The 23,421-nt window shown below is 46.2% G+C and overlaps 1 protein-coding gene across 6 annotated transcripts in view; it reads left to right on the forward strand.

Annotated features, from left to right (window-relative positions):
• Window positions 1–21,877, forward strand: part of SLC23A2 (solute carrier family 23 member 2) — a 111,624-nt gene extending 89,747 nt beyond the window's left edge. For all 6 annotated transcript variants that reach the window (XM_072943852.1, XM_072943851.1, XM_072943853.1 and 3 more), the window contains 8 exons: window positions 1,072–1,192; window positions 1,708–1,864; window positions 5,167–5,314; window positions 6,476–6,581; window positions 12,048–12,177; window positions 12,842–12,979; window positions 15,519–15,614; window positions 17,223–21,877. In XM_072943852.1, coding sequence (XP_072799953.1) covers window positions 1,072–1,192; window positions 1,708–1,864; window positions 5,167–5,314; window positions 6,476–6,581; window positions 12,048–12,177; window positions 12,842–12,979; window positions 15,519–15,614; window positions 17,223–17,455 — 1,129 coding nt within the window. In that variant the 3' untranslated portion in view covers window positions 17,456–21,877. The remainder of the gene's footprint in view (window positions 1–1,071; window positions 1,193–1,707; window positions 1,865–5,166; window positions 5,315–6,475; window positions 6,582–12,047; window positions 12,178–12,841; window positions 12,980–15,518; window positions 15,615–17,222) is intronic.
• Window positions 21,878–23,421: the final 1,544 nt, after the last annotated feature.

Genomic DNA, 23,421 nt, shown 5'->3' on the forward strand with positions numbered 1-23,421 from the left:
GAACCCGCTTTTCCTGCCAACTCTGTCTTGGGATATAAAGGAGAGAGTGAGTTCCTGTGGGTGATAAGACACATTGTTGTCCGACTTCATTGTTTCACTGATGGGAAGCCATCTCACACCTGCCACACACAGTGCACCAGACGGATGAGGATGTGTTGGGTCCTGCAGCAGGGAGGTCACTGGCTGACGCTGCCTCCTGCAGCATTCACTGTACCTGGGTCATGAGTGTGGGACTTGGGGTGGAGGTACTTCTGAGGCAGCCCATGCATCCCTGCCCTCTCAAGCAGTGTGGCAGCGTAGTTCAGAGCCCAGGCTCCAGAGCTGGACCCTGGCCTGCCTGCCCTGCAAACACCAGCTGTGTTATCTCAGGCTGTGGGCTCTGTCTCTGTGTGAGGCAGATGGTTATAAAAGCTGCGGCGGAAGGCTGGGATGATGGGCGGGAAGACCCCTGTGTAATGTCTGACACACGGAGCCCTCGCAGGAGTGTTATTACTGATGCTGAGTTCTGTTGTTTATAGCTTTCTTAAATCTTGAAGCTTTACCTTTTACCTTTTAAAAGTAGTTTATGTTCTTTATAAGTAAATCAGAAAATACAGAAGAAAGGTTACAAATCATATTGCCATCTGAAGCCAATCCCTGTGAGCATTTTGGATCCTGCCCTTTTTGCCTGTTTGTACGCATGCGTGTGTGTGTGTCTGTGTGTACGTGTGTACACGCCCTCTTGTATGCTAGTTGGGATTATACTGTACAGTATCTGGCGTCTTCTCTTTTTTCCTTACACGGTGTGAGCTTTTTCTATCAATGTGTACATTCTTTGGTTTTCTTACTTTATTAAGGAATATTTAGCCAAAGCATTACATGGCGATTTCATCAAGAAATGCCAAGCAAAAGAGTTCTAATGTCTTTCCAAAAATGACATTTCCAAAAGATGTGATTTCCCAAATAATAGGGGACTAGCAGCTTAGAGAAATGAATTGAGCACAGTGGTCAGTTTTGCCATTGAAGCTTTGAGTATTATTTTTAACACAGACGTACAGCCTTTAACCTGGTTCATTTTCTTTCTCCCCTCAGGACAATTTTCCTAGTATTACTGTTTTCTCAATATGCCAGAAATGTTAAATTTCCTCTCCCAATTTACAAATCCAAGAAAGGATGGACTGCGTACAAGTTACAGCTTTTCAAAATGTTCCCTGTGAGTAGTCACCTATTTTTTTTTCTGACAACATTGCCTTTGGTTCATATGTAACATGTTTATGTGAAAAGAGGAGTTTTAAGCAGGTCCTCCTGGGGGACCATGTCTGTGTGGTGACATCACTCAAATCACTGTGGACCTAAAGTTTAAAAGCTTAAAAAGGAGTAGAAGATTCCAATTCTGGGCCTTTTAGCAGTGTGTGAGGGGACACTGATTGTCCTTGGAACTGAAGGAGATCTGACTCTGCATGGCCTCTTTAGGCACACTGACCATTATTCTTAGTTTACTGGCCAGACTTGGAGCTAAATAACTTTATCTGCATAAAACTACTCTCTCTAAATGTGATTCCATTCAAGAAACAGGATTTCAGCAGACCCAGTTATGTGGTGTTTTTTCTGCAAAGTACTGACCGTGGTGGGTTCTGGAATGTGACTTTCAGACTGTAGGAAGGTGTGTGCTTTGCCAACAGCCATGATCTCAGTTGGCCTGACAGCTTTTTCCTTTGACCATTTCAGATCATCCTGGCCATCCTTGTGTCCTGGCTGCTCTGCTTCATCTTCACGGTAACAGACGTCTTCCCTCCCGACAGCACGAAGTATGGCTTCTATGCTCGAACTGATGCCAGGCAGGGTGTGCTTCTGGTAGCCCCGTGGTTTAAGGTCCCGTACCCATGTAAGTATTCTGGTGGCCAGAGGGGTCAGGAGCCTACAAGGGCCCAACCTAGAGGGGTGGGAAGTTGGCAGAAGGCTCTGCAACGCAGAAGGCCTACTTTGTCCCAGAACATCCCCTGAGGGTCTTACCATTCTGGCCCTTAGAGGATTAGACAGCAGAAAAGGGAGGCTGGAGGCCCTGTCCCCAGAGGGCCATAGTTAATACACAAAGACTAAAACCAGCTCCCTTCTCAGATAAACTAGTTGGTTCTTTTGGTTCCACTGGGATGAAATTGCAGACACAAGGGGTCTCTTGCCAGGTTTGAGGTCTGGTGGACAGGATTTGAGGGCAGCTGCTTAGAAAGACAAGTGCAGAGCTGCACGGTACCAGTCAAGTCACCAAAATGAGCAGACTTGAGTGGGAGGGGCCTGAAGATCAGCTGACTGCTCAGGCACGATGGGATTTGTGTAATCTTTTAATGGGTAGCTATAATCTTCTTTAATTTGGTCACAGCTGTCAGAGGTAAACTGATACTCACGAAGGGTGGGAGATAGATCTTAAGTTACAATTTAAGTGTTGCGTAACTCTTGTCAAGGTGGCGGGGGTATTGATCCCCAGCTGAGGTATCTCTTGGATTCATGTGTAGGGCTTTCTAGACCCCCAATGCTAAAAGTGACTTGTGTGAACCCAGTGGTTCCTACATGCTCGTTGTTCTACTGTGAAGGCCCTGTTCCTGACATTTAGGGTTTTTATTAGAATTGAATCTTAAGCTTATTCGGGTTGTGCCAGTTTACTCCCCCGTTAAGCAATCACATTTTCCACATTTTGTGACAAGGAGAAAAAGCAGGAAAAGCGAACAGTATTCCGATTGGGTCAAAGATAACTGTTCCAAGCATGTTAAATGATGGCGATGCTGGCAGTTGTTCCTTCTGTTCTTGACATATTTACAAATGCTTTAAAAAGCTTAGGCTTTCTCAAATCACATTCTCATCAGATCATATGGTCCGAGTGTATAGCTGTGTGTGTGTGTGTGTGTGTGTGTGTGCGCGCGCGCGCGCGCGTGTGCCTATCCCCCCTTAAAAAAAATACGTGGTTCATAAACATAGATTTAATCTCATTTTATCTCAGATTATAAGTTAGTTGGTGAGGGAGTCACAAGGAGCAGACATGGGAGCGCAGGCGGGAGGAAGGCCCCGTGGCCCATGCACTGTGTCCTCTCTGCCTGTGCCTGCAGCTCCCAGGAGAAGCAGCTGTGCATGTGTCGGGAGACCAGAGAGATTTCCCCCAGGACTGCGGGACCCGTGTGCAAGGAGGGCCGGTGTTTCGTGTCATGATGCACAGGGCGCTGCCTGGCTCCTCCTCGCAGCAGCCCGTGACTGCCGCCAGCTCCTCTCTTGCCAGAGCGCCTAGATAAAGAGCTGCTCCCGGAGCCGGAGGATGTAGTCTTATGTGCTCTCTGATGTTTGACTTAATTCAGAGACAAGTGTTTAGATATCTAGAACAGTGGTTCTTAGTCTTTAATATGCTAAGAAAACCCAAATTGGTTGTTGAAAATACAGATTTCTAGTTCAAAATGTCAACAGTGCTGAGGTTGAAAAACCCTGCTATATTATAAAGTAACAAAAGTTTCTAGTGAAGGAAAAGGGATCAAAAATTAAGATTACAAATTTAATGTGTTGAAGTAAATGGAATAAAGATTTTTAAAATAAAATGAAGGGCTTCAGGCAAAAGGGGAAAAAATTAGAAAGCAGTGAAAGCGAAAAGACTGAGAAAATAAAAGGCAATTTCTGAAAAATAGTAAATGGCAAAATAAAATAAGAATCTCTTCCCCAAAATCAAGACACTAAAATGAGACCACAGTGCTACATCAGTAAAGGTAACTATATGAAAAGGTGATTTAGAAAACACAAGACGTTGCTTGATGAATCATCTGCATGAGAAGAATTTCGTTCCAAACCAACGCGGAGATGAGACGTTAACCAGGCCAGTTGTTGGTGGGCCTGCACCTTAAACTCCCAGTCATGGTTGCCTCTGCACCCCGTGGTCTGCTCCCACGGAGTGAAGTAGCTCCAGGCGGGCTGGGCACTCCAGGCATATTCTGCATGTCTTAGTTGAAGCATCATCTTTCTCTTCCCAAACCTGTAGTTGCCCCTGGTACCTATGGGATAGAGGCCACGCCCCTCTAGACAGCTTACCTGCCTGCCCTATGCCACACACCCCATCTGCTGAGCACTAGCCCATTCCTGCCCCACTCTGTCCACCCACTGATGTGCCCAGGACACCCTCCCCATGCATCTCCAGCTCTCCAGACCCTTCTTGGACAGGCACTGTGTCAGTTCCTGACTCTAACTGATGCTCATTGTGACCTGGTTTGGGTTGCCTTCATTTGAATTCTAACCATTGCACTGTTCCTAGATCCTTCAGTGTCCTGGTCCCTCACCAGATTGTTGGCTCCTGCACGAGAGACCATTTTATACACCTTCCTTTTTTCACTGTGCTTTCTACTTAGTGGCTCTGTTGTAACTAGTGGTTCAAGGAAAGGAAGTCTAGGTACTTCATCAAAGGCTATTTGCTCTAACAGTGAAAGTTCCTCATGCTGTTTTTATTAAACAAGATCTATGACTTTCAGTGTCCAAACAGATATACTTTTGAAGAAAAAAAAATCTCTAATAAAAATTAACTAAATCTGGAAATTCAAAATGAAGCTACCTGGGGACTTCTCTTTGCTTTCTTAAGGAAACTCTTTAATTTTCCATAACATGGTTTACTTAAAAGGAAAAGAAGTCCTGGTATTATACTAGAGAAGAGTTGCCTGTACTTTGTGCCATGCTTTACTGTTCGGATTTAAATTTAGCAGATGACTTTTTTCTGCTTTTTCATTTGATGCCACCCCATGGGCAGGAGCACTGTTATTTTGTACCATGCTTTGCACAGCAGGGCTGAAAATCCTTGTTGTCCGAATTCCTATCCCAGCACAACAGGCTGTGTTAAATTGTAATTTAGCAACCACTGGGTGTGGCTTTGAAGCAGGAAGAGAAACGCTCTCCTCCTCCAGCCAGACACCTTCTTCTTTTAAATAAAGATGTAAAGCAGACCAGTTCTGCTTGTGGATGTCTTCATCCAGCTCAGCAGAACAGTTAGGTATCTCGTGCACTGAGGACTTAGTTGTAAAAATTAAGTTTCCATGAGCTTCTTCAGAAGTCTGAGTGGATCTTGTGGAGTCCTCTGACATACTGAAATGACTTAGTGTCTCAGTGTCCTGACAATTTGCCCGCCCCTCTGAGAAAGTGCGTGAGGAATTCATACTTGTTTTCCTTCCTTAGTTCAGTGGGGACTGCCCACCGTCTCTGCGGCCGGTGTCATCGGCATGCTCAGTGCGGTCGTGGCCAGTATTATCGAGTCTATCGGGGACTACTACGCCTGCGCAAGACTGTCCTGTGCCCCACCGCCCCCCATCCATGCGATAAACAGGTGCGTGCCTGGGAGGATGAGCATCTCATTGGGTCCAGCCCCTCCTACTTTGCTCTTCGGTTTGGATAATCTTTGAGAAGAAACCAGGAGTTTCAGCAAGAAGCAGCCAAGCACCAGGGCCCTTTATTGACTGTTTGTTTTGGATAAGTCACTGCCCCCGTTTGGCTCTCATTTTCTTCATCTGTGGTACGGAGCAGAATTCCCACCCTTCTTCCTCATGGTGACAGTCACATAGCCATTGTCTGTGAGACCACTGCAGCCCTGAAACTCAGTGTAACCAGTGCCAGACACTGCCATTGTTCTTTGCTTGATTTGGGGTCGTGGATGTGTGTCCTCTTTGATTTCCTGTTTTCCCAACTGTTCTTAGGAGTAGATGGTGAGTCTTCTATTCACAGTTACAACTCATACATAGAGACAAGAGCGGGAATAGATGAAGTATGTAGAATCTAGATGTTGATGAGTTGTGACAGTTTATATTCTCAGAAGACCTGGTCTTTAGTTTCTGGATGCTGGGGGAAAATTGGGCCCTATGGAGGCTACGGAGAAGAGAAAATAGCCCAGATCATTCCCGCTCTCCCAGCCAGCTGCCACCCTTCCGGAAGGGACTGTGTGTGGTGAGAGCCAGCGGGCTGGTGTCTGAGCATCTCTTGCATTGGTTCTGTTGGGGTTTACAGTCCTGAATTTTTCGTCTTTCTCTAATGGAGCTGTTGCATATGATTAAGTTACTCATAGACTGATTCTTCTAGAATTCCTAGTGTTTATAAAATTACAAAGCATTTCCTTTCTGATAAAATTGTATCTTAATAATAGAGAATTCAAATCAGTGGATGACCCGTGTTTGTCTTAGATCACAACAAGTGACTGTTTTCTAGCTAAAATCTTTTAATTTTGAAATAGTTTTTAAACACCTGTATCTAATCTTTGGTTCAGAGACATGCTTCTCAAAGTTGAATGAGCATGAAGAATCCTATTAAAATGTAGATTCAGCTTCAGCAGTTCTGGGGTTGGGCCTGAGATTCTGCATTGCTAACCCCTCCTGGAGAGCGTGGAGGCTACAGGTCTGTGAGCCCTGCCTTCGGGTCACAACCATTTAGAGCATATTTTAGACTCCTTCCTCCCTTGAATGATTGTTTCTCTTTTCCCCGTTCCTTTACGTTTTAGGGGGATTTTCGTGGAGGGCGTCTCCTGTGTTCTCGATGGCATATTTGGTACTGGGAATGGCTCTACTTCATCCAGTCCCAACATTGGAGTTCTGGGAATTACTAAGGTACAGATATTTTTCTAATTAAGTGATTGGACCTCTAAGTGTTGATCCATTTCATTGATTGGTCTGGTCACTGTGAGTTCCCAAAGGAAGGCCTCTGATTCTGAGATCGTCTTCTCCCCCATCTCCTTTGTTTTCGTTGGTGGGTTTTTGGAATGCTGATAGAGGTCTCTTTTCCCTTGGCTGGTCTGGGTAGGCAGACACTCAGGTGCTATTCCGGCATGCATTCTACAGGTTTTTATTAAGCACCTACCCTGTGCCAGGCTACTGTTCTAAGCACTTGGGATACATTAGTGAATAAAAAAAAGAAAAATATCCCCATCATTGTGGAGTTCACATTCTAGCAGAGGAAGACAAGCAATAAACAGTAAGCATAATCAGTATGGCAGAAACATGCGGCAGGGTGGGGGGATCAGGAGAGTAAGTGTTAGGTGGGGTGGGTGGTCAGGCTAAGCCTCAGAGAAGATGACCTTGGGCAGAGACGTGACGGAGCTGCAGGAGGGAGCTGTGCACGTACCCGGGGAAAGGGCACTCGTTCAGGCAGGTGGCACTGCCAGTGCAAAGCCCTGTCACAGGATCAGGTTGGGATGCTGCAGATTAGCAAGGAGGCCCCCAGGGCAGGAGCAGAGTTGGGGGCGGGAGTGGGTCCACTAAGGGCAGACGAGGTCCTTGAGGTAACTGAGGACCAGGTCATGTAGGCCTGATATGCTGCCACAGCTGAACGGAGGAGGGGGTCCCTCAGGGAGTGACTCCATCTGATTTTCTTTGAAGGATCATTATGGCCGCTATGATGAACGTAGACCATGGTGGGTGGAGGAGAGGAGACCAGTTAGGAGATGTTCCAAGTACTAGATGAGAGATGATACTACTTGTCATGGAAAAAATTAATCGATCCTACAGTAAAGAATTAATGCAATTTTCAAACTATAGCAGCGTCATTCATCTCTTTCAGATGAAATCTGTTGTGGAGTTAGTGGATGAAACAAGCTGTAGCGAGTCTCTCGGGGTGAAGCAGGGCCTGGGTCTGGAGTCCTCCCCACTTGTTTCCCCTCCCCACCCCACTCCAAACACAGACACCATGATCCAGCATCAGCAGAAAGGAGCCTGCTCCTTGGCCTTTCAAATTTACTAGCAGATAAATTTTGTATCCCAGTTGCTTTGGGCCAAAGCACGCTGTTTGCTCAAGGTGTTGAGGAAGGCAGCTTGGCCCTGGACATTTTATGCTGCGCAGCTAGACACTGTTGGAACTGGTTCACCGTTTGGGCCTGCCTGCATGAGTCACAGGTCTCCCTCACCTGAGCCCTGTATCCTTTGAACTTGGGTGAACTGGAGCCTTCTAGAACTGTTTAACCTCTTTAAAATTAGAAATCCTCCCCCAGCTCTCCGCAAGATTATATAACCAGATAAAAAAGAAACCTAATACTAGTTTAGTGAATTGTGACTGCAAATCCAGGTGAGAGGGAGCAGGGCACGCAGGGTGCAAACCTGACGTGTTAGTTGGTTTTCCTCTAAGTTGGCCAGGCCACCGCAGAGCTCAGCTCCAGGCGTGCTGGTGGCCCCACTGGCTGCCTGCCGCTCCTGGCACATGGCACTGAGGGCTGCCTGATGGTCACTTCCTCCAGGGTGCCTGAGTCCTGCTGCTGCCCGTGGTGAGAAGCAGATGCTGAGCGCATGGAGCTAAGGGAGGGGTCAAGTGGAGGCATAAGCCATTCACTCTCAGTTTTCTGCCACAAGCCTGTATGTAGACATGTAACTAATCCAGAATAACGCAGGAGTAAAGGTGCTGTCGATAGAGGGACTCTTGGGAAAACAGTTTAACATGCCAGCTCCCTTGCTGCATCCCTTTAAGACACATCCCACATGACGGAGCAGCATCACTGTAGGGAGTAAGTGGTGCTGCTCACTAAGGTTCCCTTCTAAGACATGCCTGGGATGGTTTGGGGGAGTAATTATTGTAACTTGGATGGGGCCGTCTTATGCTGGAAAGGCACCCTGCCAGCATTTTTTAATTGGGCTGATTGATCTTCTCCTTGAATCCCTTTGGACCCACTTCCCCCAGGCAAAGGCCTTGTCTGTTTAAGGGCAGTGTCAGCCCTGGGATTGATTTTCATTGTGCAGACTCACAAGGGGGTATAATCGTGCCCTCTACGCAGGAGTCTTGGGGTGAGGAGGTAGGACTTGCAGCAGGAATTTCTCTGTGGCTTGAGCCATGTGGCTGATGGAAGATCACTGTCCAGGGAGAAGGAAGCGTAAGTTCTAGCCCATGTTCTGTCTCTCATCCAGCTGAAGGACTTGGTACAGTCACTTTTCTGATTAGAACTCAGGTCTGAAATCTGACAATTTTAGATCCAGATGTGTGTTACCCAATATGGTGGTCAGTAGCCACATGTGGCTATTTAAGTTTTAATTAGTTAAAATGAAAAATTCAGTTTCTCAGTTGCACTAGCCACATTTCAAGGGCTCCGTAGTCACATGTAGCTGGTGGCTGCCAAAGGAAAGCACAGATACAGAACATTCCCATCCTGTGAAATTCTTTCAGACAGTGCTGGTCCGGACCATTGCATCAGACTTCCAGAGCATACAGAAACTGATCTGTGGCTCTTCCAAAGAATCTGCCTCTATTTCCTGGCAACTCAACTGTTTGCTATCTTTGATCCAGTTAATGGCATTCCATGTACAGACATGAACATTCGAACTACGTGATCAGAGTTGAGGCTGCCTACCCCGTTGTATGTTCTGAAGTTCTAAGGGTTGGATGGCTTGGTTTGCATGTGCAAGGCCTCTCTGCTGAGAGTGTTCTAACATCTGTCCCACAGAGGGCCAGCATGACATGGTGGGGAGATGGCTGCTTTGGATTTAGCCCTGGCTCCATCACTTTCTCCCAAAGTGACCATGGGCAAGTTACAACACCTCTCCAAGACCTTGTCTATAAAGATAGTTTGTAGGTTGTTGGAATTAATAACTCGATGTAAAGCACTTAGCAGAGAGTCCCAGCATGTGGTTAGAGGCACAGCAAACTGAAGATAATGTTATTATATGATACTTAGCCCTAATTTTATTTCTAGGAACAGAGTAAGCACCATCTCCTCTGGCTGTACTAGCTCTTTGATGGTACCCAGAGGGAGGCCATTTCTCCTCTGCCGCAGACCACCTTGTTGAACACTTTGGAAAGTCAGAAATGCAGTGTTAATTTTTTCAGTGGCCTGCGGTTCAGGAAGGAGGTCAAAAGGAGGCGGGGAGGCGATTCCAGGTAGTGGGTGGCGAGAAAGGAGATGTGAAGGCTCTATGTATTCACCAGGAGGGAGAGGTTTCTGGGGCATGTCCCTGGTGTTTGGAGCAGAAGTGTGTGACGGGCACTGGGTTAACGTTTGTTGAACAAAGAATGTGGCTTGGTTGCTGCTTTTTGGGGACAGCATCTAAGGCAAATCAGCCTTCCGTCCATGCTTCTCATAAAAGCGCCTTTGTTTCAGGCATTCCTGGGGCCAGCGTGGCTCTGCCCTAGTGGGAGGTAGTCTTTGCACAGGTGGTTCCCTCTGGTTGCTCTTCCTCCAGTAAACTTTTACTCAGCCCTCAAGATCATCTCCAGGGAAGCTTCCCCGACTTTTCAGAACTTCTCTTCCCACTGGACTCCCACACAACATAACAGTTGCAACAGTACAATTATTTACTCATAAGCTTATGACTTACTCATCTTTGTATGCACCACTGCCCCCTCTAGTCTGGCAAATACTGGTCACATGGTAGGTCCTTAAAAATGTTTACTGCAGAACAAGCGGTAGATGAAAGGCTTCCTTATCATATACTACAGCCAAGCATACCACAGTTGGCTCCATTTGCCATTTGCCAGTTTGCATTGGCCCTTTTCACTGCTTCCCTGCACTTGGTGGTTCTGTAGTGGGAGGAGCTGTAAATGACAGTGGAGGCTGGCCTCCGGGGTCAGCTGTGACTGAAACTGATTCTAGCCAGACAGCTCAGTAAAAGCTTTGACTCGTATTCTTAACTTGACCTTTGGGCCCACTGAGAAGCTGTTGGAAGCTCCAGCCCAGCGTCATCCAGGAGAACATAGCACAGTAGTGGAAATGTTCCACCCCTGCACTGTCTGCTGTGCGAACCCCTAGCCACGCATGCTACTGAGCACTGAAAATGTGGATAGTACAGCTGAGGGACTGAATTTTTTAATTTATTTCATTTTAACTACTTAAATTTAAGTAGCCACCTTTTCTTCACCATAAGTCATAAGCAAGGCCCTGTGGACGCCACCCTAGCCGCTTCTGGAACCTCTTTTATCCAGTTTATGCCCTCGAGGTGTCTTCTTGGGGGAAACAGCACAGAGCAGGGGCCAACAGTGAAGAATTCTTGAACCCAGTGCCAGCCCCATCTCTCCTTGCCTGAGTGACAGTCACTAGGAAGGCAGAGATCAAGCTTAACAAATAAAGTTGAGGCCGCATGAAGAATCCTCTACCTGGTGCTACAGAAGTTCAGAGTTGGGAGAGCCTAGCCTTGGAATCAAGGAAGGCTTTGCAGAGGAGGTAGCATTGGGGTAGTACTTTGAAAGATGTGTCTGAGAACTGGCCACAAGGGGGATGAGCGCCAGAGGACTTAGGCAGGGAACTGACCTCCCAAATCACAGTGTTAGAAAGGTCAGTCTGTCATAGAGAGGACAGGTGCACAGAGGAAAGGCCAGAGGCAGCCAGCTCTGATGGGGGGATGCCAAGTACCCTAATACTTGCCAGGGGCTGCTCAGACTCTTTTACATGTGCCTCATTTAATCCCCAGAGCAGAAGGACACTGCTCATTGTTACGGAGCTGAGGATCCTGCCACCCAGAGGCGCTAAGCCCATCACACAGTTAGAGTTGCAGTGGGGACAGGAGCCAGGCAAGTGGGTTCTAGAATCGGCACTCCTTGGCCTCCAGGCTGTGCCACCTCTCCTGAGTAAGACACCAGGGGGAGAGGAAGTTCCAGAAATGTCTGGGGGTTCTGTCTGTTTTAAGTGCCAGAACTTAGAAGAGAAGAGGGGGTAAAGTGTAGCTTTTGCATTTGGGACAGTAGGAGGTCATCCTGGCCATTGACTGTGGGCATTAGAAACCCGGATTTGAGCCAGGAGCAGGTGCACACTGAGGTGACATTGCCCAGGGCTCAGAGACCTGAAGGCCGAACCCCAGGGTCCCTGTAGTCAAGGGGAGCAGAGGAGCCAGCCTCCGGCAAGAACCAGATGGGGTGGGAACACGGAGAGGTGATGGGAGTCTTTTTATTCTGGATGTCTAACAGTAATTATTTATTGCAGCCAGTCCTCATTGTGAAATGAAACTGACCCCTCTTAACTAAAAGTTTGAAGAGTAACCTAGATTTTGTCTGCGGATTTTGTCACGTTTGCCTGGGGCGGGGGTGGAGCGGGGCTGAATGGAAGTTTGTGCTGCCAGAGGACCTCGAGGTGACCACCCTTCTCTGCCCTCTGGTGTGCCCCACAGGTTGGCAGTCGGCGGGTGATCCAGTACGGCGCGGCCCTCATGCTCGCGCTGGGCATGATCGGGAAGTTCAGCGCCCTGTTCGCCTCCCTTCCCGATCCTGTGCTTGGTGCCCTCTTCTGTACTCTCTTTGGTAAAATTCCATTTCCATGATAGCCAGCTTCCTTCTCAGGTTCCTTTTCTTTCTTCACATTTGCTAAGGAATCCCTTCAGTAAGATTGAAGGTAACAATAAATTTCTGTCTTAAAATACAAAAGGAATGTACCTTAAAAATGTAAAAACCTGCATCACTTTCTGAGTTGAATTGATGTTAAAGGCAGAATAATTGAACTAGGAAAAATCAGATTAAATGTTAGTCCCCCTAGTCGGTATTTCTAATGGATTTAACTCAAGTATCTTCCCCTCTGTGCCATTAAAAACTGACCATTTTTACATTGGGACTTGATTTGATCTCTGTGCCACTCAGCTATGGTAATCAGGAAATTTGGGTGGGTTCCCCAATGTAATAGAAATGTTTGTATACAGTTTTTTAAGGGAGAATCAAAGTCCACAGTTTTCTGCCTGGTCTAAAGGAAGCAGAGTGTGATGTTTATAATAATAAGTTCGAATAGTGCCTGGGCCGAGGGTCGTTTGGACTAGAGACCCAGGTGGTCCTGTGTCCTGTGTCTCCCGACTTGTTTCTGATGGGACAGAGAGGGGATGTTGTAGGGAGCCTGCCTGCGACAGCCTGAGTGTTTCCTTGTCATCCATGCCGTGGGTGAGCTGATGGAACTTGTGGTCTGATGTTTCCTCTCCAGGAATGATCACAGCCGTTGGGCTCTCTAACCTGCAGTTCATCGATTTAAATTCTTCCCGGAACCTCTTCGTGCTTGGATTTTCAATCTTCTTTGGGCTCGTCCTTCCAAGTTACCTCAGACAGAACCCTCTTGTCACAGGTAGGGAAAACAGGCCTCAAATCTTGCCGGGGAGTTGGAACCACAGCCACCAATTCGCAAAGAGCTCCTCACCAGTCGGAGAGGACTTTGAAACTTGCAGGAATAGTTTGGTGACTGTCCATCTGTGTATTTCATTTAAATCCCACTTTGCTGAAGTTTATCAAGAAGCCCTTTGTACTTCCCACAGGGGCTGGCCTGTGCACATAACTTATGTGCATGTTAAGGTCTTTCTTCCTTCCTTCCTTTTTTTGTTTTTAAAACCAGGACCTTATCCTTTGGGAGAATACCTACGTAAAACCTTTTGATTTTTTACACTAATACTATATTAAAATGTATCATTGCTTGAAATTCAACTTCATACAATTTGCAAAACATGTTTTTCTGCTGGGATTACAGCTACTTTGAGTTCAAGAGAAACCTTTTTTTAAAAGCTTAACATTTTTTATTGAATTTATAGTCATTTTACAATGTTGTGTCAAATTCCAGTGTAGAGCACAAATTTTTCAGTTATACATTCATTGTCACATTCTATTTCGCTGTGAGCCGCCACAAGATCCTGTATATATTTCCCTGTGCTACACAGTACAATCTTGCTTATCTATTCTACATTTTGAAATCCCAGTCTGTCCCTTCCTACCCCCCGTCCCCCTGGCAAGAGAAACCTTTTTAACTCCTTTTTATTTTAAAACCCAAATGTCATGAAGAACGAACAAAGGGGAAACAGCTTTTGCTGCTGACATTATATACAGAATTGGGGACCATAATGTGCGTGTGTTGAGATAAAATTAACATAACATAAAATTAACCATTTTGAAGTGAACAGTTCTGTGGCATTTTAGTGCATTCACAATGTTGTATAACCACCACTTCTATCTAGTTTCTAAAACATTCTCATCACCCCAAAATAAAATTTCATACCTATTAAACAGTTCATCTCGATCACCCACCTTCTTCCAACTCCTGGCAACCACCAATCTGCTTTCTATTTCTATAGATTTACCTATTCGGGATATTGTATATAATGGAATTATAATGTGTGATCTTTCATGCCTGGCTTCTTTCATTTGGCAGAATGTTTTTGAGATTCCATGTTATCGCATATATAAGTGTTTCACTCCTTTTTATGGCTGAATAATATTCCATTGTATATATAATAATCTGTTTATCCATTTTTCCATTGATAGACATTTAGTTTGTTCCCACCTTTTGACTGTTGTGAATGGTGTTGTTACGGACATTGGTGTCTGAGTACAGTCAGTTCTCATTTGTGGTAGTTGTGTTCCGTGAAGTCATTGTGAACTTGGACTTAGCAGATCCTGAACCATTGCTCCTGGGGAAACACAGCCAACAGCGCTGTAACGCACGCCTGAATGATGCTCATCTGTCACACACCTTCTCCATTTAGGCGCGTCATGGCCGTCTAGCAGTTAGGACACTAGACAGCACAGCTGCACGATACATGAGGCCATTTTAAACAGCGAGATCACCGACGAAAACTCACAAAAATGCAAAAAAAAAATGTGCTACTGCATGAGTGCTAAAAGGACACTGCTTACAGTCTGAAAGCTGAAACAGGAAGGCAAAGCATTACCTTGTTTGACCTCAGCTGGAAACGTGCGCGTGCGCTAGGTGGCCGAAAGTTTTCACTGCTCTGCGCACATCCATGGAGGATGGTGGCAGCACCACAAGTGCTCATTTTAGGTTTGCAAGTAAATTTTAGTGTGTAGGCGAATTCACAGAGAATAGAGCCTGCCAATAATGAGGACTGACTATATTTGTTTGAGTGCCCATTTTCATTTCTCTTGGGTATCTTCCTAGGAGTAGAATTGCTGGCTCACATGGTAATTCTGTGTTTAACATTTTGAGGAACACCTAACTGTTTTCAGTAGCAGGTGAGCCATTTCACATTCCCACCAGCCCTGTGGGGCACAAGGACTTCTGTTCTTCACATTCTCACCAACATTTGTTCTTTTCTGTTGGGGAATCATTCTGTTTTTAAATACAGAAAGTATCTGAACATCTAATAACAAAATTCTTCCTGCGTTTTACATCTTAATATATCACATTCGTGTGATAACGTCTTTATAAATCAAGTTTGTTCCTAATTAAAGCAGCTAAGCACTAATTAGTAACCTAGGATTCTGAAGCCCTTTATTTGGTTGCTCATCCCACAGATATTTTTGTTGTTTTCTTTGTAAATTTTTCAGCCTTACAACAGTCATCTTTTATAGTGATTTTTTTTTTAATCTGCAAACAACACCCCCAAAGACGTCATTGTTTATTATAGGGTGAACTTTGTTAGATTGCTCTTCTGTGAACATTGTTAGGAATTTTTATGGAGATAACTTTTGATTATTGTTGAAAGTATTCGTAGTAGTTTAAAATGTTACTAGGAAAAATTTACGTCCACACCCACAACAGAAGTTGATGGTTTCGTGCACTGCGTTGTCTGGTGATTAGTGACCACCCCAGTGCTCCTTTGTAAGTCAAGGATGGGTCTGTCTGGACTGGCAGTGACCTGTTGCTGTGTTATTTTTAGGGATAACAGGAATCGATCAAGTATTGAACGTTCTTCTCACAACTGCTATGTTTGTTGGAGGCTGTGTGGCGTTTATTTTGGATAATACCATCCCAGGTATGTGCTATACATCAAACTTACTTATTACACCTGTGACTCACTTTTTTGCCAAATGAATATGGGAAGCAGGAAGAGTTAATCAGTTCAAAGCCATCACCAGTTAAAACTGTTTTTCCTAAAGTGATGAAGATGACACTCCTAGCCACCTTTCATGAATCACTCTTTTGCTAATAAATGTATTGGTTCTTTGGCTTTTTGGTTTTTCCTTCTTCCTGAATTACTTTTAAGAGAAAGCAAGTAAATTCCTTGCATGTGGTGAAATGGCAGTGGGATGCCTTGAGCACGCTCCAGGCTGCCTCCCCTTCCGCACAGCCTTGTCTGGGGCCGTGCAGCTTGGCCTGCGTTGGCTTGTTCACACACTCCTGAGCCAGCTGCCAACAGCCAGCAGCATTCTCTTCCTCGAGGAGTCTGTCCTTTAAACGAGTCATTCCGAAGACAGGCTGCTGCTGGGACCGGTGTCTGAGAGATGTCTAGAGGCAGCTGGCCCTACAGCACCCTTAGCCCTTGTTTCACAGCTGGGTGCATTCTATGCCAAGTGCTGGGTGACGGGCTGGGATGTGATGTGGGCCCTGCCTTGTGCTTTCCCAGCTTCCTAGAAGAGGCTGCTTTGTACTGTTGTAAAGTGCTGCCGTAGACGCGCTGGTAGATTTGTCTGCTGTCATGGGGGTGCTGTTTATTCTTGAGCTTGAAGGCTTTATTGAGATTTTTCCCCTTAGTCTACCTTTAAAAAGCCTCAGTCAAGAAGAGGTTACTGGGGAAACAAGAGATGAACACATCTGGCAGAAGAAGTCCCATGCATGAATGGGTGGAAGGTGTGAGATCTGTGGGAGGTCAGTACCGTCTTCTGTCTCTGCTAAGTCAGCACTGACTGAGAGAGAGGCGAAGCAGTCAGACAGAGGGAGGTTACAGTCGGTTTTGTTACTGAAATGCCCATGGGAGGGCAGAGCTTACATGTAGGAAAATAGTGAGGTTCCTAAGCACTGCACCACGGGCTCGCGCTCCTCACCCAGGCTCAGGCAGAGAAGTGTATTGCCAGGGCTCCCAGGCAGCTGGAGGCAGGCGCCAGTGCTTCTGGCTGCGCTGGGAAGATTTGTGAAAAGGAGTCCAGGAGTTGCCGAACTCTGGGTCCAGACCCTCTCCCTGACTCAGCTGTCAGGGTACAGAATCGCCTGGATTGTTGTGCCGGTGGAAGTTCATCCTCACAGGACCACAGCCAGTAGGGGAAACATGACAAATGCCCCCCCAACACACACGCACACACACACGAGAAATGGAGCAACGCGGTATAAAATGTGCTATGTCTGGATGCGGGGCGGGTGTGGGTGTGCAACGACAAAGTGCTGAAATCATTGTAAGGTGTGATAAGGGCTCTGAGCCCCATTTTGTAAGATCAGATTTGCGTTTTACGGAGAAGCGGTTGTTTTGAGACATGAGTGATTCTTAGATCTGTGGTTTGGGCATCAGCTGCTGCCTGGGCGCTCCCTGCTCTCGTCCCAGCCGGTTCAGTCTCTGGGACAGCGGTAGTGGGGAATCTCGATTCTTGGTAGAACCACTCAGCTAAACATTCCATTGCTTTGTTCTCATTTCATTGTGTGTGTTCTGCAGGCACTCCAGAGGAAAGAGGCATCAGGAAATGGAAGAAGGGTGTGGGCAAAGGGAGCAAGTCTCTCGATGGCATGGAATCCTATGATTTGCCATTTGGCATGAACGTTATTAAAAAGTACAGATGCTTCAGCTACTTACCCATCAGCCCAACCTTTGCAGGCTACACGTGGAAAAGCCTCGGCAAGAGCTCCAGCAGCCGGAGTTCAGATGAAGACTCGCAGGCCACAGTATAGCCGTAGCTCGCCCTGTGGCCCGGCCACAGTGAGGCATGAATCTGTAGTTCCTTGCTAAGTAACAAGCAGTAACATATATGTTTGTATATCTGCATTTACATTCTCCACCCCAGAGCTAAGACAGATTACAAATAGCTTTTTTTGTTGTGGGTTGTGATCATGTCTAATACGGTGTCTCACCTGTCTCCTTACTTAGGCCCTTGGCCCTTTGCCCTTGAGAGCACCCATTGCTGGCCATGGTCACTGAAATTGAAGTTCCTTTCCTCCTGTGGGAATGGCTGTTTGAAATCCACAGCGATTCCTTGTTTTCAGTCCCCTTCTGACACCCTATTCTGGCTTTCTTACCGGCCCCCTCCAGGATCCAGGAGCTTTCTGTCCCTGGAAGCACTAGGTCCTGCACCTGCAGAGACCTGCTCTGTTCGGGGGGCAGTTGCCTTGCATTGTCACAACTGACTGGTCAAATGTGATTCTGTGTTCCCTGATGCTCCTGTAGGAGGGGGCTACTGGCCGACTGAAAATGGTAACATTGGTACCCTATGCCCAAATCTGTGCATGGGTAAGGTCTGTACAGGTATTAGAATGAAAACTGGGATGGGAGGGGAAGGGGAGGTACCTTGAAACCAGTATCTGATTCTCAACTACACTTTTCTTGGTGCCACCCTGGCCCAAGGCAGGCCAGCACATCTCATGCTGGCCTCTTTTTCGCTAGTAGCTGAGACACTCTGGCATTTATCACTCCTGGCTGGTGTGGTGGGTATACGTGCCACAAGGGCACCAAGTAGATGTTTATGGGAGTCTTGGCTCTGCTGTCATGTGGATGTCAGTTATTGTTGTGTGTGTCTATAATTACAAGATTTTATTCCTATTTAATATTATTGACTAAAGCAGATTTTTGACATCAGTGTTTTTTTCCATGTGACCCATTTACCTTACATCCCTGTTCCCTGTCCCTCACCTCCTGTTCCCTATTAAGGAAAGAACCAGCATTTGTAAAGCTGTGGACACCATCAGGGAAGCTTGTTGTCATGGCTCTCGAAGGCCAGTAACCATTATTGTGGTTGTGTTTTGTATTGCTCGATACCATGAAAGTGTAAATACTGTAATGCTTAATCTATTTATCAAAACTGACTACTGGACCAGAGCCCAGAAACCATGGGTTAAGTTATCCGTGAATTTGTTTTGTGAAGAAGGGAAGCCGGGGCAGGTAACAAGCACAGCCGCCACACTGAGCGGTCGGTCCCGCGTCCTGGTGATCCACCCCTGCAGCTCTGCCGCCAGTCATGTCTGACAGTTAAGGCTTAAGGAGATTTTCCGTGTGTTGCCATGTTGAATGTCCACTGGATCTTGATTTTGCAGAGAAGATTAGATCCCCTGGCCAAATGCTGCCTTTGTTATTCAAGTTATTGCTGAAGGTGGTGAGAAAAGCAACTGAAAGGCCCCCTCTATTGAGTTCTAATTAATAATATTAAATTCTTTCTGACAGAAGTGACTTTTATGGAGTTTGGTTTGAAATTTTTCAGCCAAAGGAAAAGCCTGAGTGACCTCACTTCATGAGGTTGTGCTTCTTAAGTGTTTGTTTTCTGGCTGAACCTTGGATGGCAGAAGGCAATCCTGTCTCCAGCAGCAGGCATGGTTCTCGGCAGCCTTGTGTCCACAGGGCGAATTTCCTGCCCCCGCCCCCCACGGCTGGCTCTGCTTCACCACGCGGAGATGTGTTTGGCAGCATTATTGTGTCTCTGCAGCCCCCTTGACTCCTGGAAAGTTTGGGGCTTTGAGGCGTATTCTGGCAGGAACACTTCAGAGCCACTGCATTGTTTTGCCAAGACCTTAACTGCAGATTAAGTAAAAGATTTAGATTCTAAATTTAAATGTGTATGGTATGTTTTTTGACGTGTATTTGGTGCGTAGTTACTTTAGAAGCACACTGGTTAATGCCACTTCACTTGGGAAGCCCGCAAGGCTGACAGCCCTAGTTGTCACCCTGGGTGGTCTTAGTTCCTTCTGTTTGTATTTTGCCCGGCATCTCCCAACTTCTCTCCCCTGAACAATGGGGAAAACTGTTAAACATCTCAGAGATTTGCAATATTCTAGCTCTAGGTGAGCAGAAGGACCAGATATCCAAATGAGGCCTCTGAACCATTAGTAATTCAAGAACAAGTTCCCCGTCAGCTTAACTTGACCCAGGCATTTTCCCTCCTAGTGGGTAACATTCAGGGTAGGTGCTTCAAACATCTGGAAACTCATTCCCTTCTGAAAGCCCTCCTTGGCTGGGCTTTATTGGGAAATTCCAAATCTGCTGTCTTGGGGGGGGGGTGTTTTCTGCAAGCCTTCAAATGTGCAAAGAAGCCCTTTGTCCACACCTCCTGTTGGAAGGAAGGTTTTCGCCCTTCTCCTTCCGTTGGGGCCAACTTTAGATTCTGTGACCGAGATGGGGGAAGGGGACAGAAGGTTTAGGAAGTGGTCCTCTTACTAGCAGATTTGCTTACAGAATCAATCTGTAATTGAAAGAAAAATGTATTCATCTGTTTCTTGGTTTAAGTCCACACCCAGAGGGGAGGTTTTGGGGGACACGGTGGCCGTGCATGGTCTGCCTGAGCTTTTCCCACTTGCATTGCTGGGGCCATGTATCCACCATGCCTTGGCCAGTAGAATGTTTTAAAATATTTTGAACGTAAATGTCCTTGGGCAGGGCATTCAGTCTCCAATTTCCACAGTGAACACTTACCCACCGTCTTTACATTTACGTTGGTGATCCTGGTGTAAAAAGTAAAAACTATAAGGGCAGTAGATGCTGCCCTGTCACTGTGGGGACAAGGGAGAACCTACCACTGGTTTTTTATGAAATATCTGACATGGTTCACAGAATAATGGGAAATAGCTCCAGTCTTTGTAGTCAATATGCTTTCTTATTCTCACTAGGGAATTAAACATAGATTCACTAATACAGAATCTTTCTTAAGAGGGTTTCAAATGTTAAATGATAGTAAGTTTCTTGTGATTGATCAAGGCAAGGGAAGTGGCTTCACCAGGCATCATGGGTCCTGATGGTTTCCCGTTTTCATGGTAACAAATTCACACAGGATTTGCTTCATACTGTAGAATACTGACTTTCATGATGACAGCTTGGTTTATGCATGAATATTACAGTATTTCCATATAGTAAAATAACATTTCTACCCAGGATAATAGTCACAGTTTTCCAGGGAGGGAATGATAATATTCATGACAATGTCATGTGATGATAGAATTTCTCCATTGATGAATCTCTGGTATGTGTGTATACTTTATTTACCCATGCGTATGTTTTATGACCATGAGCTAAGTTGTTCTTTCTTTAATTCATGTCCTTGCTGAAGTATTGGTATTAGCAACTTAGACTTGAAGTTGGCAACTGTAATCGTCCGTGATACTGATGCCACAGAGTGGCCAGGCCAGATAAGAGACGAATGAGGAGCTGTGGCAGAAGCCTCACTCCGGAACCTGTCTGGCGAGAGCAAAGGCAGCACCCTGCAGGCGGTTATGCTGGGCGTGCGCACTCAGCTGCAGGCAGCAGGCCTGGCGTGGCTGTCGCTGGCCCCCGGTGTGCTCACCCAGCCATGTCCCCAGCCGCCCGTCCCCCGCCCCGGGCCTGAGCTCTCCCAGGGCCCGCTTCTCCAGGGAGCCACCCCTGGGCTTTCGGGAAGTGCCTGGGGCCTCACATGCTGTGCGTGTTGTGTTGTGTCCCCTCATGATTTTGATACAGAGACTGGGACGGTTTCCACCCTCCACCCCTCCTGCAGTCACAACTGGAAGTGTGTAAGTGTGTAAGAAGACTGCCTGTTTTTGCCAGCGTTCAGCCTCCGCCCGCGGACCCGCGAAGCACGTGAGCGCTGAGGATCCCTTTTCCGCAACCTCACATTCCTGTCCTTTTAGGTTGTTGTCCACTGTACCTCATCATCACTCCACCCGGGTGACATCCAGCCTCTTTAGAATTGCTCTGTGTGTTTCCCAGCACTTAGGACCCCTTGGGGCCATCTCACTGACAGTCAAGTTAATACCCTTTTCATTCATTCGTAACAACCTTTGTTTGATATGTTAACACATTTCTGACTGTTCTTAAAACAGTGAGGATGCCTATATTTTCCTTAAGTTTTCGTGACTGACTTTGGCTATATACCTTTCTGGGATTTTGTTTGTTTTTAATTTTTATTTTGCATACTGAGGGTATTTGGGGTGGGGTTGTTTTTGGAGATGTGTAATTCTTTTATGGAGTTTTTAAGAAGAATTTTCATATTGTTTTTCTAACATGGCTTCATTAAACGTTTAAGTATTTTAAAAATATGTAATGTTCGGACCAGATGTTGTGAATAATAGTAGAGATAAAGCTATTTTATTCTGTATTTTTAAAACTGTTCCGTACAAATAAAAGCTCTCCTGGATGGAGTTCTGCTGTTCATGTGCCTTCTTTGGCTGGTCTTTAAGAAACCTGTCGTTGATTAAAAGCCATCACCTAGGAGAGGGAAAATAAAAATTTTCAACGAGTTCAGCATTGCCAGGTACATTAAAGACTCGCTGGAGGCGTGGAGGGTATAGCTCAAGCGGTAGAGCGCATGCTTAGCATGCACGAGGTCCTGGGTTCAATCCTTGGCACCTCCTCTAAGAATAAATAAATAAACCTAATTACTTCCCCCTGCAAATTAATTAATTAATCAATTAATTAAAAGAGACTCAATGGAGGAAAGCAGTAGCTGGAGTATCCTCGGCCCCCCACACCTAGACCACGGCAGGAGGGAGCCGAAGGGGGACCTTGGTTAGGGAGTGGACTCCTGCTGGACTTTGGGGTGAAGTTATGAGTCTCTTATTAAGTCAGTGACATCTGGAGGCTGGAGACTTTTTAGGGACTGGTGACCGGAAAGGCTGTTGTGGCCACACAGTGGACTCAAAGTCTCCCAGAGCAGCCTCAGGCCCTTCAGGCCAACCATTTAGAGGGGGACAGGAAATGCTGAGGTGTGGGTGCCAGGAAAGGCTCAGAGCCACACCTGAGAACAGCTAGTGACAGCTCTTTCAGTCGGAGGCGTGGCTCTGGCAGAGGTTAAAGGTGAGTCCAGAGGTGCTTTGGTGTATTTCTTAATTTAGAGCCGACTTAGGGCTCCTTCATCACCATCTCTAGCCCCGGTTTGTCCCTGGCTCCTTGGGCCGGAGTAACCACTTCTCACTCCCATAGGGCGTGCACCCTGCTGCCTCCTGTTCCCAGTATCCTGACCTGTGAGCCACTGCTGGGCAGCCGGTCACAGGTGGAATGGTATACCTGACACTACATACATGCAGCAAATATGTGTGAGGTATTTAAAAAATACCCACGTTCTTACCAGCAGCGAGGACAGCAGCACGTTTCAGTACTGAAGACCTCCCGCCCCTACCGCATGGGCCTGCCTCCTGGTACATCCCCGTCCTTTACCAAGAGAGAACCACGACCTGCGTTCGGGGTTTAGCCTTCCCTTGCTTTTCTTCACAATTTTGCCATATATGTGCATCCCTGAACAATTTACTATTGAGCTTCAGTTTTGCATGTTTTTGGACATTATGTAAAAGGAATGACACGGTACATGTATTGTCACATTTCACTTGCTGTTGTGAGATTCTGGAGGAGAGTGTAGCTCAAGTGGTAAAGCACATGCTTAGCATGCATGAGGTCCTGGGTTCAATCCCCAGTACTTCCTCTAAAAATAAACAAACCTAATTACACCCCCATCCCCCCCCAAAAAAAGTTATTGTGAGATTCTTTCATGTGGGTTCATAACTGTAATGTAGTTCGTTCATCTTCGCTGCTGGCTAATAAAATTTTAAGAGTAACAAGACAAAGATCACTCCGAAAGCTTCCAGAGAGAATGAGCAAAAGCAAAGCCCTTTCGAGCTGAGATTCCCACAGATTCCAGATTCCCCAGCAACAACCCTTGTTGGTGAAGTTACATTCTTAAGAACCGAAG

Source organism: Vicugna pacos, chromosome 19 (assembly GCF_048564905.1).
Source record: "Vicugna pacos chromosome 19, VicPac4, whole genome shotgun sequence".
Lineage (NCBI taxonomy): Eukaryota > Metazoa > Chordata > Mammalia > Artiodactyla > Camelidae > Vicugna > Vicugna pacos.